The sequence below is a fragment of the Neolamprologus brichardi genome, chromosome 3 (assembly GCF_056152115.1).
Source record: "Neolamprologus brichardi isolate AB-2024 chromosome 3, ASM5615211v1, whole genome shotgun sequence".
NCBI classification, from domain to species: Eukaryota; Metazoa; Chordata; class Actinopteri; order Cichliformes; family Cichlidae; genus Neolamprologus; species Neolamprologus brichardi.
The window spans coordinates 46,086,224-46,101,077 of NC_142106.1; the positions used below are offsets into that span (position 1 = coordinate 46,086,224).

Sequence of the window (14,854 nt, forward strand, 5' to 3'; positions counted from 1 at the left end):
CGGATGAGCTTTCCAAAGTTCTACAAGTGCCTCCATCGCTTGTGTCCAGATCACACGCTGCACTGCCGTGCTGCTCCGTCTTTTTCGCTGTTTGCGCGTGCGCAGTGTGAGAAACTGCGGTGACACCCTCACGACGGTCGCGAGGATTTCAAACAGGTTTGATCGTCTCAAAATGGGCCAAAAAAAATCGCACAGTGTGAGCCCGGCATTAAATGAGCCTGGCTCCACAGAAAGCAGTGGTGTCTCTGGATTATGTTTGTTTGTTTTTTTTATTTGATTGGATTTTAAATTATATTTTTTCCACTGTGTAAGGCACACCTGTATCGCAGCTTTTTCATTTGCATCATTGAACTGAGCTTATGGAGCGGTTTCCAGTATAAAATCAAATCAAAGTTTTTTAAAGATGCAGTGAGTAGTGTTTTTTTTTTGTTTTTTTTTTAGCTTATTTAACAAATTAATGCATTATCCTATTAACCTATAATTTATCCAATTAAAAATATATAGGAGTGGGTTTGCTTCAGACTCAACTAATAAACATCATTGGAGAACGAGCTTCTTTCAGTAAAGAAACACAAATGTGAAGGAAATTTTCTTCCTCGTCACCTCGAGCCTCATCTCCTGAACTGAAGTCTATGAGGAGCCGTATAAGCCAAAATTCATACTTTCACTCTCACATAGTTTTATTTTAATTTTTATATTTAGATATTTTTATTCTCATGTTTACACATATTTAACACACACATTGCAATATTGTGCTCTCTTATACATGTATTTTAATGTACATATTTACAAATTTTCACTCTAACATACATGCATTTTCATTTATGCATTGCTACATTTTGCTCTCATTTACATGCATTCAATATGCATTTAATCTCACAAATAATATATGTATGTAAGAAGAGAATGCATACATGTCTGAAGAAAATATATGTATGCAAGAGAATAATGTATGTGAATGAAAGAGTATAGTGGAAACGGAAGGAGTTTAATGGAAACGGAAGGCTGGGTGTCTGTACCGCTGTGATTGGCTGAGAATTCAATTCAATTCATTTCAATTCAATTTTATTTATATAGCACCAAGTCACAACAAAAGTCGCCTCAAGGAGCTTAAAGCATGCGCGGGTCACTTTCAAGTGTCTGACAGCATGGAGGGGGGAGAAGAAACTCGAGTTCTTCAGCAAGCTTTCGGGGTGTTAAGAAATATTTTATCATCTCCTGAAATGGTCACGTCGTTGTCCTCGTCACTTGATCGAGATGGGACGGGCTCAACTGCACCCAGTGTTACCCACAGCACGGTGGAAAGTGAGATGAGGGAACTTTTTAGACCAGCTAACACCCGGGTAGCTTCAACGAGCCAAGTAGCTACACGGAGTTCGACGGGAGTCTCTAAAACATGAGAATAAAAATATCTATCTATGTCTATAAAAATTAAAATAAAACTATGTGAGAGTGAAAGTATATGTGTGTGAAAGAAGAATGTATGTGTGTGAGAGTGAAAGAATGAATTTTGGCTTGTACGGCCCCTCATAGAAGTCAGGGCTATAACACACAGAAACATGAGTAATGCTAATGTATTCCCTATATTGTTACAATTTCTTATTCTCAGCAGATTATACACGTGACCCTCCCGTGTCTGGATACATGAGAAGGGCTGGTAACAGCTGGTTATAACATTATGCCAGCTAATTTTGGGCTTGAGTGGCCTAACACTTCTCCACTGATGAAAAATTTGATTACGTTCTCACATTTTCAGTTTTGTGTCAGAGTCCAAAAAAGTTTCATCCGCTCAAGGACATTTTCGCTAACAGCAGCAAAAACAGCATTGTTACCAAGGTTCAGGATATCCTCAACAGCTCATCTCATCAGTCAGAGATGAGCTACTCTGACTCACAAACTCCTTTCACAAAGTTTTACAGCCTCTTCCCGAGTAAAGCGACGTAGGCCCCGACACTGACAGCTGAGGTAAACAGTGCACTGACGGCTTTCCACGGATAGGGAAAAACTCTGGGGAGGATCTGGTCCAAACAGTAGCAGAAACACTCTGGCCGGATACACGTTATGGTGTACAGTCTAAATGTAATGTTTTAGATGGCTGATGAAAACATGTTTGTCCTACAGCAGCTACCATAGAAAGGATTGTGTGCTTGAATTGAGAGGGGGTATAAAAACAGAACTCTGACTGATATCTCACGGCAAACATTTTACACACTAACTTCAAGCTTAAATCATCTGGATGATTAAAGATCACAGCCATTAAGTCTCAGTTTCAGCTGTGTTCCTCACATACAGCACTTTCCCTTAGTCCTCCTAATATTTAACGTTATTGTGTACCACAGATGGAACTTTTACTCTTAAGCTGATGCTTAGTTGAAGGTGGTCAAAGGAGCTTGCAAAGAAAAGCGTCTGGACTTCTTTAAGTTGCTTGAAGACGTTTCACCTCTCATCCGTTCCCTCCCCAGACACCTTAACGCCCACTCACACCCTGGGCCATCTGACCTCAGGAATTCGCATGATAAGGTGGGGCCAGGTTTCACAATGAGCTCACCCGAAACCCTGGCTGATTGGGACCCACACCCAGTTTCACACCTTGGCTCAGGCGATTAGAGGATCATCAGGGGGTCCTTTTGTCCCTCTGTGGGGGGACACTCCCACTAGGTTTATATCTGGGACTCCCCACCATTTGACCTTAGAACTGAAGAAGCTTCTTGGATGAGAGGTGAAACGTCTTCAAGTAACTTAAAGAAGTCCAGACGCTTTTCTTTGCAAGCTCCTTTGACTGCGATGACCTGGATGACTTAGAACCTTCACAGACTTAGTTGGAGGTGATTTGACAGAGTGGTGAACCTCTTTGAAAAACTCAATTATCTTGTATTCTGTTTATTTTACTTACTTTGCTTTTTTAAGCACAACTTTTTAAGATTTTCTTCTCCCATCTCAAATTTTCAGTCATTTTCATTTTGCTTTGATTATATTCAAAATGAATAATGTATCTTTCAAAAGAACAATAACTCTTGTTTTTAGCACCTAATTATTTTGTATCTGTACGGTTCAACTGATTATATTTTCCACAGCGGCCCAGACTTTTGGCAGACGGTGTTGTGTAGGCTCACATATGTTTGCACAGGCTGAGCAGTAATCTGTCAGACTAGAAAATTCAATATGACATGCAAAATTAGTGACGGGTGATGAACCCTTTCTCGCCCATAAGTGCAATCGCCCACGTTAATGTACAACAACTTCCACTACCAGAAACCATTTTCTCCTTTTCCTCACACGGCTTCAGTCTCATCTATCACAACATGGCTCCCCTCCCTCTCTGCTCGTCGGCCATTTTAGAAATCTTTTCCTTCCTCTTCCTCCACAATTGCCTCTTGCCCAGTTTCTGAGAAACTATGCTGCTGCACAAATAAACACAGGAAAGAAATAAAAACCAAAAGTGTCAACTTCTTCTCTTCACCATCCACAATTTGCACATTACCCGTCTTCTGAGTTCCTTGCCTCCATACCCTGTCTTTCTTCAACCTCTTTTTTTTTTTCCCTCCTCCTCCTCCGGCACAAAGCTTCTTTATAGCCCTCCTTGCCATGCTGCGATAATTAGTCAGCGCTAAAATAATACAGCCTCGAGAAAACAACAAGAGCTGAGCGGAGGGCTTAGCTCTGCCGGGAAGGATGGAGGGAAGGAGGGGTGATGAGAGGCAGAAAGGGAGAGAGGAAGCGAGAGATCGGGAGGAGAGTTGTGTGTGTCAGCCGATTTCAAACGGCTACCAGCAGATTGTTAGATAATGAAAGTGTCAGGTAGACGAGTGAGCGTGCGCGTGCGCGCACATTAAGGAAGCCTGCACGTGTGCATACTTGAATAGTGTTCTTCCTTGCGTAAGACATGCTGTCACTATAGCGTCTGCTTTCTGCCATCTTTGACCTGACCACACCAAGAAAGTCGTTTATGTATATCGATGCGTCCGTGGAGATGAAACCCATTGCCGTGCACTTCTGCGACCATGCGTGACTCTATAGTCATGTTATTATCAAAATCACAGCAATTGCATTGATTTGTGAGGTGTCATTGGGATGGCTAGCGCTTAATTATGTGTATTAATCGCTTGTTTACTTGCGTAATCTTCTTGATACAACTATGTGCTTCGTATAGCAAAATATGCACGCATTAGTATGTAGACAGAGCGCCTGTGTGTATGTATATTTATGATCCTGGGAGGACAGACAGCCCACAGGGTTGAGAGCAGTTCACTGTGGTTTCATTACTCTATGCTAATCACAGCCAACGCCCGTCATTTCTCATTTACCACCAGGCTTACTGGAGCCAAGCCAAGTCCTAACCACTCTGCTACAGTTCAAACATGAAATCGCTCCATGTATGGGGCGGGTACTTTTTTCAAGGCTGGAGCTTAAAGTACTGTTAAGGCAAAGTTATTTTGACAGGGAGAATTTCTTTTGTTAAATGTTGAGAGATGGTAGTTATACTGACAGCATAGCGAGCCCAAAGTTTGTCAGTTCGCCCTAGTTTGAATCCAACGCAACTGTGGGCAACTGAGTGCAAGTGAAGCCCGCCGAATTACCATTTCAAAGGCGAGTGACATCCCGCACATACCGGGGCTCACGCTAGACGCGACTTTGTGACCAAGATGTACGCTACCAGTAACATGTTTGAGTTGTATGTTTTTAACCAGACGTAGCGCTTTCTCTCTGATGCGGACTTCCTGTAACTACTGACTTTCTGCTGAAACGCTATTCAATTTAAACTTGCAGAAATCAATAAAAGAATATGCAACCCATAAGAAAGCAATAACGCTAGCTGAAATGTTATTGCACCATATAATAACAAATAACGAAAAAAAACATAATTTTGTTGTCCATAGAGTCTGTCTTCTTTTTCTTTTCTTTTTTTTCCCCAGTTTTACACAGTGGAATATATTCTCTGTTTGTGTTTCAGAGTTCACTTAACATGCTGACTTCTTTCTTATCCAGATGTTGAAGAACTAAGCCGTAATTCCCTTTTCCTCCTTGTGTTTTGCAGCTGGGACAACATACATCTTCGGGCGAGGCGGAGCCCTCATCACATATACCTGGCCACCCAATGACCGGCCGAGCACACGGGCAGACCGGCTGGCAGTGGGCTTCAGCACACAGCTGAAGGAGGCTGTTCTGGTCAGGGTGGAGAGTGCCAGGGGACTGGGAGATTACCTGGAGCTGCACATAGTAAGATACTGTACTGGGGTATTTGATGGGGGATGAAATTGTTAGGGGAATTGGAAAATACAGTGAAGGAACTGTCAGCCAGTTGAATCAGAGGAGAAAGTCCACAATAAAATGGATTAAGAAGTACCTGGGCAGGGAAGGTGAAATGGCAGAGAAGTAGGGTTCAGGGGAAAGCAGATTCCCAAGTCAGTTCCTAGATGTCAATGTCATGGTTTGAGCACTAGAGGAGAATAATCATTTAAGGTTAAACTTTTGCTCATAAAACTGGAAAACTGGACAGAACTTCTCCAGTTGTTGCAGAATTCCCCTTAAAATGCCATTTTGTAGTACTTGCAAGGGTCAGTGCAAGACATTAATGTGTGTAGAATCAGGAAAATGACTAACATTTCTTTTTATCTACTGTCAAACTAGTTATTACCCTCATTTCTGCCTTTATTGCTTTCATATGTTAGTCTTAAAGGTCATTTAAACCCACCTCTAATGACTTGAAATGGCAATTAAGGGACAGCGGGCATTTAAAAAATGCTTTTACGCAGGCTCTAATTGTCTCATTGACCCTTGTGCTTCGTCTGGCCAACATTACATTCAACGCTCATAGTCAATTTGATGGTGGGCTTTCCGTTAATTACCAAGCAGGACCACGCCTGATAACCCTGGTCCACTCATCATGTTGCTGAAGTCATGCACTTAAAAGCTGTGTGTAGTTAGGTTCACAGCTCAAGTGTTTTATGGTACCTGTAATGGTGATATTGCAGTATCCTACAGTTTCTTCACACTCACTTAAAATACGCTATCACTGTTATCTACGCTCAACCATCTGCGTGCATGTGTGTGTGCGTGTGTGTGTGATCAAACCATGCCAACATCCCAGTGACCCCAATTTGTTGTGCCTGGAAGCGACAGGAACATAGTTGACCCCGGGTCAGTTCTCATCCAGTGCTCCGTAAACTGAAAGTGACTGAGGGAGGGACAGCTGGAAAAGAGAAAGAGAGGGGTAGTTGAAAAAGTAGGGGGGGCAAAGCTAACGGATGAACTAAGTAAGTCCGGGTCAATTTAAATGCTCTTAAAATCAGTGATAAATAAAGATAATGACTGTAATGATGAAAGATTACAGTCATAAATGCAGTGTACCCAGCAAATAATGCTCAGGTTGAAGTGGGGACGTGGCAGAGTTTAACTGCTGCCGCGCCGACATTTGAAGGGCCGGTTACAACATCACCAGCAAAGCTTCTGCTGCTTTTAATAAAAGCTTTTTAACAGAGGGCCACTTGGATATGGTCGCACATCTCCGATAATAATATCATTAGAAGACCGTATAATAACAAGAGTCAATATCTGTCTCTATTCAAAACAACAAACACACAAACATTTGCTCTTTTACTTCTGGAGTGTTTTGCCATTCTAAATACACCACACGCCTGCCCTTCTTTTTGCAAACATATTCATAGTTTACAGCTTTCTAGTGGTGCTTGCAGCACTTAGAATTTCACAACATCCCTTTCCAGCAACACTTTTGCTTAGCATATTCCACAGACTACATATTTCATAGACTTTTTTTCTGTGGAAGCACTTTATACAGAAAGAAAAAGTCCTTTGGAAAACGTGGTCCCTGGATTATTTGTGTAAGAGGACTCTGTGATGAGACGTTGCTGTGGAATTTTTAAATTAAATTTCCAAAGACGTGAGCACTGCAACAAAATTCCATTTGCCGTCACCTCCATTTTATTGGGTATTGCAATAAATCTCCAAACGTAACTCAGCACCTGGGGAAATGAAACTATCTGTATGGCTGTGAACATCTAGAGTTTGTAATTTTGTTGAACTGATCCTTTAATTTGACTTTGCCTTTCTGTCAAACATCAGGTGAACCATGGTACTTTTTTTTTTTTTTTGCTCTAACCTAACCTAAAGGAATAGCTTCCCACTTTTTTATCTCAGCCCATCCACCGCGATCCCTCATCAGTCATTCTTTTGCTTGCTCTTCTCTCAAGTGCATATTCTCTATCTAACTTCTGAGTCTTTCATTTACTCCCTCATTCCCTCATGTCTGGCCCGTTCATTTTCTCTTTCTCTCCCTCTCACACACACATCAGTGCCTCCGACACACCAGCCCGGCTCCTCTGCTCCCATTGCAATTACATTTCATTTGCTGCCGTTCCTCCCGAGTCACTCCCATAAATGACTCTGCTCAGCCCGTGGTGGGTGTTTTGGTCCTGTTAATTATGCTTGTCTCTCTTTGAGGGGAGAAGTACAGGTAAATTAGACCAGAGAACCTGTGAGCCATGGCCCCATATCATCCCCACCTGATGTGGGGGCTTCCTGGCCCTAGTCAAACTACAAAATAGTGTCACATCAAACAGCGATAGTAGCCTTGAGGTCTAATACCTGGGGCCTTATTTGTTCGCTTCAGCGTTTGGTTCAAAAAACACAGTTCTTCACTTTTCACTCCAGGGTGATTTGCTCCCTAGCTTCTGGTGGGATTTTGAAGGGTCTGACATATTTAAAAACTGGTGTGCACAGTCCTGTTGGGGTTTCAACATGTTCTAAATTTCTGAATTATGAGAACTTAAACCCACCATTACTCATAAAAGTATTCATTATTTTTATTGTTAATGGTTGTTTTCACAGAATGCAATCTCAACCATTGCCTGTCCTTACAGGATATGACACAAATCTGACTGCTGCTATAACTAGAACTACTGACAGCGGTGTCAGAATGTGATAGAGCATTATTCCTTATCTTGCACAGACCACCCGTCTCTTTATATACCTTGCCTCTCTTACCAAGCCACCTTCTCTTTCATGCCACTGCTTTCTTCCATTTCTGTCCATTTATGTGACAGAGGGCAGGACATCACTCACTGTATCTTTCTGACTCACTGTCATCAAGCCTCAGGGTAGGAGATGTAAAGTTGAGGGTGTGGGATGTGTTGCTTAAGTTGAATGTGCTGACCACAGTTGTTTTAAAAAGGACATGCTATATCCTCAAAAGACCTTGTGTCTCGCACCTCCCTAATTATTTACTGTAGGTGTGTCTGAAAGTGCAGAAAACTTTCTAGCTGACATTTTGAAAGTTCTAGATGAAAAAGCTTTGAAATAGATTACCTGGAAAATGCCATAGAAGTGAATCACTGCTGAGCACGCCAAACATGACTGGGTTTATTGCTGTTGCAGTGCAGTATTGCTCATGTGTCTATAAAGATTCGCTATCGCCTAGGTCAGAGAATATTAAGTAGTAGTAAACAAAAGAAAAAACAATCTGAATCTAAATTTGCTTTGTAGTCTGGGAGAAAATGTGCTGTTCATCTATCAGGCTTCATCAGTTCTACTGACTGGTGAGGAGTTCCTCTCTGTTTAATCGCCCGGAGAAGTTAAATACCACATAACCCCCCCAAGAGTCGGTAAAACTAATTAAGCCTCTTGGATGAGTGGTGAAACATTCTCAAGAATATGAAGTAATTCCAGTCGCCTTTCACTCACTGTGCTCAGATGCACGTGACAGCTGTATCAGCAACAGCTCTAGTGATACGCAATCACTGCTGTGGGCATGACATGTCACACTGCTGTATGTAGAAAGTTACACATCTTGCCCGTTTGCTGTTGTTTGTCTTCTTTTAATTCCAAACAAAATGCTTTCGAGAGCCTTGGTTGACTTTTAATACAACAAAGTCTACTTACTTTGCTATTTTGGAAACTTTCAGTTATAGTTTAAGGTCTTGTTTAGCATATGGACCTTGCTCAAAAGGTCATCAGATGACCCAAGGAGAGAAGGCATAGCATTCTCAAAGGGCCTTTCTGATAAAGCCAGTTTAAAATGGAAAACTGTCAAATAGCTGATGTATGCTATCTGGTGGTAAAGAAGCATTTAAGAGGCTTTACATAAGTAAAAGGATAGAAACAGCAGTGTAGAAGGAATAGCCTGTTATATAAATATATTTAGGAAATTGTACTCATGATAAGTTAAAGGCAGGACATTAGTTCCCAATGACTATGTCATTAAATTATTATTACTATTAGCCCTTTTCCACTAGTACATACTCGAGGCAGCATGGCTCAGTTTTTAGGGTTGTACCTGGTACCAGGTACTTTTTTATACTACTTACTTGAGTCGAGAATGCATCCACCGATTGGCTACTCAGTGGTACCCCCTAATGAGTCATGAGAGAGTCTCCTTCACAGAAATCAAAACCACCATTTTTGAAACCTGTCTGATAAAAAGAAACACCGAGCAGCAGGTATACAATTGTCCTGACGTCCTCCGTAGTGTTCATGATGTCACAGGACAAAGGGACTGTGGCCGCATTGATATAACAGCCACAAGTACATTAGGTGGCACTCGATTGTAATGGAAAACGACTGAAACCAACCAAGTGGGTGTTAGTGGAAATCCAATTTCTTCCGCTTATGCAGTTTTGGCTTTGGGGGGGTCAGGGTGAAGCCTAACCCAGCTGTCATAGAGGGAGAGGCAGGGTACACCTGTTGTAGTGCTAACACAGAAAAACAGACAGCCCTCCCATGCACACTGGAGCCAGTTAAATTTCGAATCACCAAGTTTCCATGTAGTCGACGACCTGGTCTGCCTTCTGAGCCACGGCTACTCTTATGGTGCAAACCGCCCCATTATTGTTACTAATGTTACCTGTACCACCTTTAGCCAATATTGTCTTTTTTACACATTAGACATGGTGGTGCAACACTGTGTGAGGCCAATACAGACATAAAGCAGTAGTACAGGAAACACAGATGAAATGTGACACATCAGACTGATTTCTTTGATTTCTTTTAAATCGACCAATAGTGTGTCCGTCACAGTCCATCCAAGTACCATCTGCACATTTGGTCACTCTTCTTATGAGTTACATACATATTGTAGTTCCACCAGTGAGTCCTGGTCCATTTCTTTGACTCCTTAGTAGATGGAGCTCTTTAATTCAATTCAATTCAATTTTATTTATATAGCGCCAAATCACAACAAAGGTCACCTCCAGGCGCTTGACAGATACAGAGAAAAACCCAACAATCATATGACCCCCTATAAAACTCCCTTTTAACAGGAAGAAACCTCCGACAGAACCAGGCTCAGGGAGGGGCGGGGCCATCTGCTGCGACCGGTTGGGGTGAGAGAAGGAAGACAGGATAAAGACATGCTGTGGAAGAGAGACAGAGGTTAATAACAGATATGATTCAATACAGAGAGGTCTATTAACACATAGTGAGTGAGAAAGGTGACTGGAAAGGAAAAACTCAATGCACCATGGGAATCCCCGGCAGCCTACATCTATTGCAGCATAACTAAGGGAGGTTTCAGGGTCACCTGGTCCAGCCCTAACTATATGCTTTAGCAAAAAGGAAAGTTTTAAGCCTAATCTTAAAAGTAGAGATAGTGTCTGTCTCCCGAATCCAAACTGGAAACTGGTTCCACAAAAGAGGGGCCTGAAAACTGAAGGCTCTCCCTCCCATTCTACTTTTAAATACTCTAGGAACAACAAGTAGGCCTGCAGAGCGAGAGCGAAGTGCTCTAATAGGGTGATATGGCACTACAAGGTCATTAAGATAAGATGGGGCCTGATTATTTAAGACCTTGTATGTCAGGAGCAGGATTTTGAATTCAATTCTGGATTTAACAGGAAGCCAATGAAGGGAAGCCAAAACAGGAGAAATATGCTCTCTCTTTCTAGTCCCTGTCAGTACTCTTGCTGCAGCATTTTGGATTAGCTGAAGGCTTTTCAGTGAGTTTTTTGGACATCCTGATAATAACGAATTACAGTAGTCCAGCCTGGAAGTAATGAATGCATGAACTAGTTTTTCAGCATCTCTGGATAGTCATATTTTGGGGGGTTTAATAAATTTGTCCATATTTCTAGAAATGAGAGTTGCTCCATCCAAAGTGGGATGGATGCCGTATCTCCTAACAAGACCAGGTTTCCTCCAGAAGGTTTGCCAATTGGGACAATTGTCACTCCTGGTCTGATTGGGGAGGGGACCAGAGAAAACTACAGAGTCCGACATTGTTTTGGCAAAGTTACACACCGATTCAATATTGATTTTAGTGACCTCCGATTGGCGTAACCAGGTGTCATTACTGCCGCCGTGAATTATGATTTTACTGAATTTACGTTTACCCTTAGCCAGCAGTTTTAAATTTCCTTCAATGTCGCCTGCTCTGGCCCCTGGAAGACAATTGACTATGGTTGCCGGTGTCTCTAGCTTCACATGTCTGAGAACAGAATCACCAATTACCAGAGTTTGACCCCCGGCGGGTGTGTCGCAGAGTGGGGAAAAACGGTTAGACACATGAACGGGTTGGTGGTGTACCTGGGGCTTCTGTTTAGGACTATGCTTCCTCCTCACCGTCACCCAGCCGCCCTCTTTCCCCAGCTGCTTGGGGTCTGCCGGGGAACAGCGGGGCCTACGCTATCTTCGGCTGCACCATGTAGCTGGTCTCCAATTCAGTAATCCTGGCCTCCAGAGCTGCAAATATGCTACATTTGTTACAGATATAATTACTGCTAAAGGAAGCCGAGGAGTAACTAAACATCTGACACAATGAGCAAGAAAGTGCAGGAGGGACAGGTGAAGTAGCCATGGTGCTAACGAGTCGGCTACGAGCTAAGCTAAGCTAACGTAACAGTACAGAGACAGTGAGTGAATACTTTGGCTATAAATTAGGTAGTGAGTACACAGAAAGTGTGCTTCGGATGAAGCACGTGAAGATTATACTATGAAAAAAGAATGTATTTAAAAGTTTTTAATTAAATTGCTAAGCAGATAAGCTACTCAGAAACACCACTGTGTTTGAGCAGAAAGAGGAAGTGATACTCTACCACAGAGCGAGCGAACACCAAGTGACAGCGCCACCTTTAAACACCATCATTGGTGTCCAAATAGCTTCGGTGAGGTAATGACACCTTAGAAAGTTCCCCAAGCTGAAATTAGTATGTGAGCCTTATATTTAGAGTATTGAACAAAGAGGTGAAGAAATTCCCCACACTGAAGCAAATGAAAATGTTTTATATCTGCTAAGGTGGATTCAGTTTTTGAAGCAATATAGACCAAACAGGAAAAAGGGGCGTTTGACTTTTCAAAATATCAAAAATCTTACTTGGTTTCATTATCTAAAACATGAAATAAAGGAGAACAGACACAAGTTTCATGTCTTAAGTTTCACTTCACTTTTGTCTATCAAAAAATTCTGTTAGGTGTGGATTTTTCGATTTGCCATGAAGACACGCAATGTCTCCATGATGTCTTTCACAGGATGTCAGTGCTACAAAAGTAAAAAATAGTCATTTAAGAGTGCAGGACATCATTTTTACCAATCTTTATGACATTTTCACCATCAGGGCCTGGGGTGTTAGATTTGGGGAATGAAGGGTGCTGACAGATATAGAAGTGTGCTGATAGCCAAATCTCCCATCTGCAGCTGCAGGAAAAGGTAGATGTCCTTGCAAGACCTTGGAAAACCAGTCATAAAAAACAGGTTTATAAAAGCCTTCATTTTGAGACTTTTTAGACAATCAACAGAAATAAGCATAGCATGTCCATCACTGGATACATATCCAAATGGTCATGTGCTGGTAATTGTTTGAAATTGCTTTTTTAGGTTAATTACACTGAATTTCCTTTATTTTTCAGGGCAGGATTAGTGAAGCTGAAAAATATCTCCCAGTGGTTTGCATTTTAGCAGCTGTAATAAAATGTAAATACTTCCAGAGCAGATTTTCAAGCCGGTGATACAGTTTTTCAGTCAGCACAGCAGTCAGTTTGACTGCTGCAAGGATACACACCCCTCCTGTCTTAACTTTGCCAGACTTACCAGAGTGTGAAAGCTGCAGTTGCATGCCGGTGTGTGTCATATCTCAGCGCAAACAAAAGCAAAACATTCCATTGTTTTGTTCTGATTTGATAGTTTCAATCTGAGGTTGTCCACTTTTTTCTCTAGACAAACACTGGAACTCTGAAAAGTGGGTGAGAGGTATTGCTTTTCTCTTTAGCTAGCCGAGTCTGTCTTTTCGTTTCCTAGCTTCATGCTCCACTGTCCCTGCTACCTGGCTCAGGTGATAGCACACCGGGCAGGCCAATCTCTGTAAACACACACATACCTACACACACACACACTCAAAAGGGGTAAAGCAAGATTAAGACGCTGTGCATTTTGCTTTGCAGGCTGTAATATGGTGGAAACAGCTTGTGTAGAGGGAGCACAAAACTTTAACTATCTTCAGCTTTTTGACTCATCAGAAAGTAAAAGGAATTAGTATGCACGTTCAGAAGTAATAGTCCTTGCTTAAGACTTGTGAAGTCTTTTATGTTTTTACTCAAAGCAATAAAGGCACAAAAAACAGAGCAGCAAATTGGGGGTTATTTGTTATGCACAGAGGGATGAGTCATTAATGCAGAAAGGAGCAAATATCAGAGCTGTTCTTTTCACGAGCTACTCATAAACTTTCTAAATGGCCTGACAGATGGCGGAGTAAAGTTGTAGGAGTTTAGGTGCACCTTTCAAACTAGGACTTGCACAGTCTTTTTTTTTTTTTTTAGAGTTGTCTGTTTGTATTTATTGCTGTTCTCACATCGCTGTCATTACATTTACAGCTGGCAAGTTGTTGCTGTAACTGCTCTGTGGGAAGTGTCTCATCTGCAGTTATGGGCCAGTGCACACCGCACAGTGGGCCTCTTCGACTACCTCCATCACTGCTGTCCAGTGCCGGCTCAGAACATTAAATAAGGCCTGTCTCTGATTACCTGTTAGGGAGCCATCCTTCACCACAACTGTCTACTTTGAGCAGGAGCAGAGAGGGAGGAATGAGGGGAGAAAGCAAAAGGGACGTGGCTATATTTTCTCCTCTCGACCCCACCCTTACGCCTCTCCCAGCATGTGACAAATGCTGATGAGGCAGGAATGGAGCACGATGGCACACCCCAGTGTTCATGCTTCTGCAGGCAAGCATCCCCATGGTCAAAATGTGAAGTGCGGCATTTGACTTTATTAGCTTCCCCGTGATCTCTTTTTCTTCCTCTCACTTCTGGCAAATAAGAGAAATTTAGGAAATACCACCAGCAGGACTTTTTTCACTTTCATTTTGATGGGCACAGGTTATCTGTCAAGAGTTTAAGCCAGCAACTGTTTAATTATAGGTTGAAAAACGTGATCTGACAGCAGCCTGGGATAAGATGAGTGGTGAGGAGAACGGGGTGGATGGAGAGCTTTCAGAGTGCAATGGGGAGATGAGAGATGCTGGCGTCAGATAAAGGCAGATGGTGATGCGGATAAAACTGTCAGGGAGAGGCACAGGCTTTTATCCACTACTCCCCGCCCCCAGTAATACACACAAGGATGTGAATGCACACACATAGCCACACACAAAGTATGCCTTTTTTTCCCCCTAACTAGCTGTCAGTAGCTCACAGATTTGCTCACTGCTCTCAGGTTCCAGCAGGTTTTACACAGACTTTTGCAAGGACACCTTCACGTTCACTTACTAGTATGATTAGTGCTAGTACACAGTTTAATACATGCACAGCTGCAATTTACGAGGGCAGCTCAACACAGTGTTTTTTTTGTAATTTCCTTATTTATAACTCCCACCCCTCCCACATCTTTCCTTTCTTAAATGGGTGTCATTTCTGCAACCTA

General features: G+C 42.2%; 1 protein-coding gene across 7 annotated transcripts in view; it reads left to right on the forward strand.

Moving 5' to 3' along the window:
* nrxn2b (neurexin 2b) overlaps nucleotides 1–14,854 on the forward strand; it is a 739,753-nt gene that overhangs the window by 617,437 nt on the left and 107,462 nt on the right. For all 7 annotated transcript variants that reach the window (XM_035912885.2, XM_035912888.2, XM_035912887.2 and 4 more), the window contains one exon: nucleotides 5,036–5,217. In XM_035912885.2, coding sequence (XP_035768778.1) covers nucleotides 5,036–5,217 — 182 coding nt within the window. The remainder of the gene's footprint in view (nucleotides 1–5,035; nucleotides 5,218–14,854) is intronic.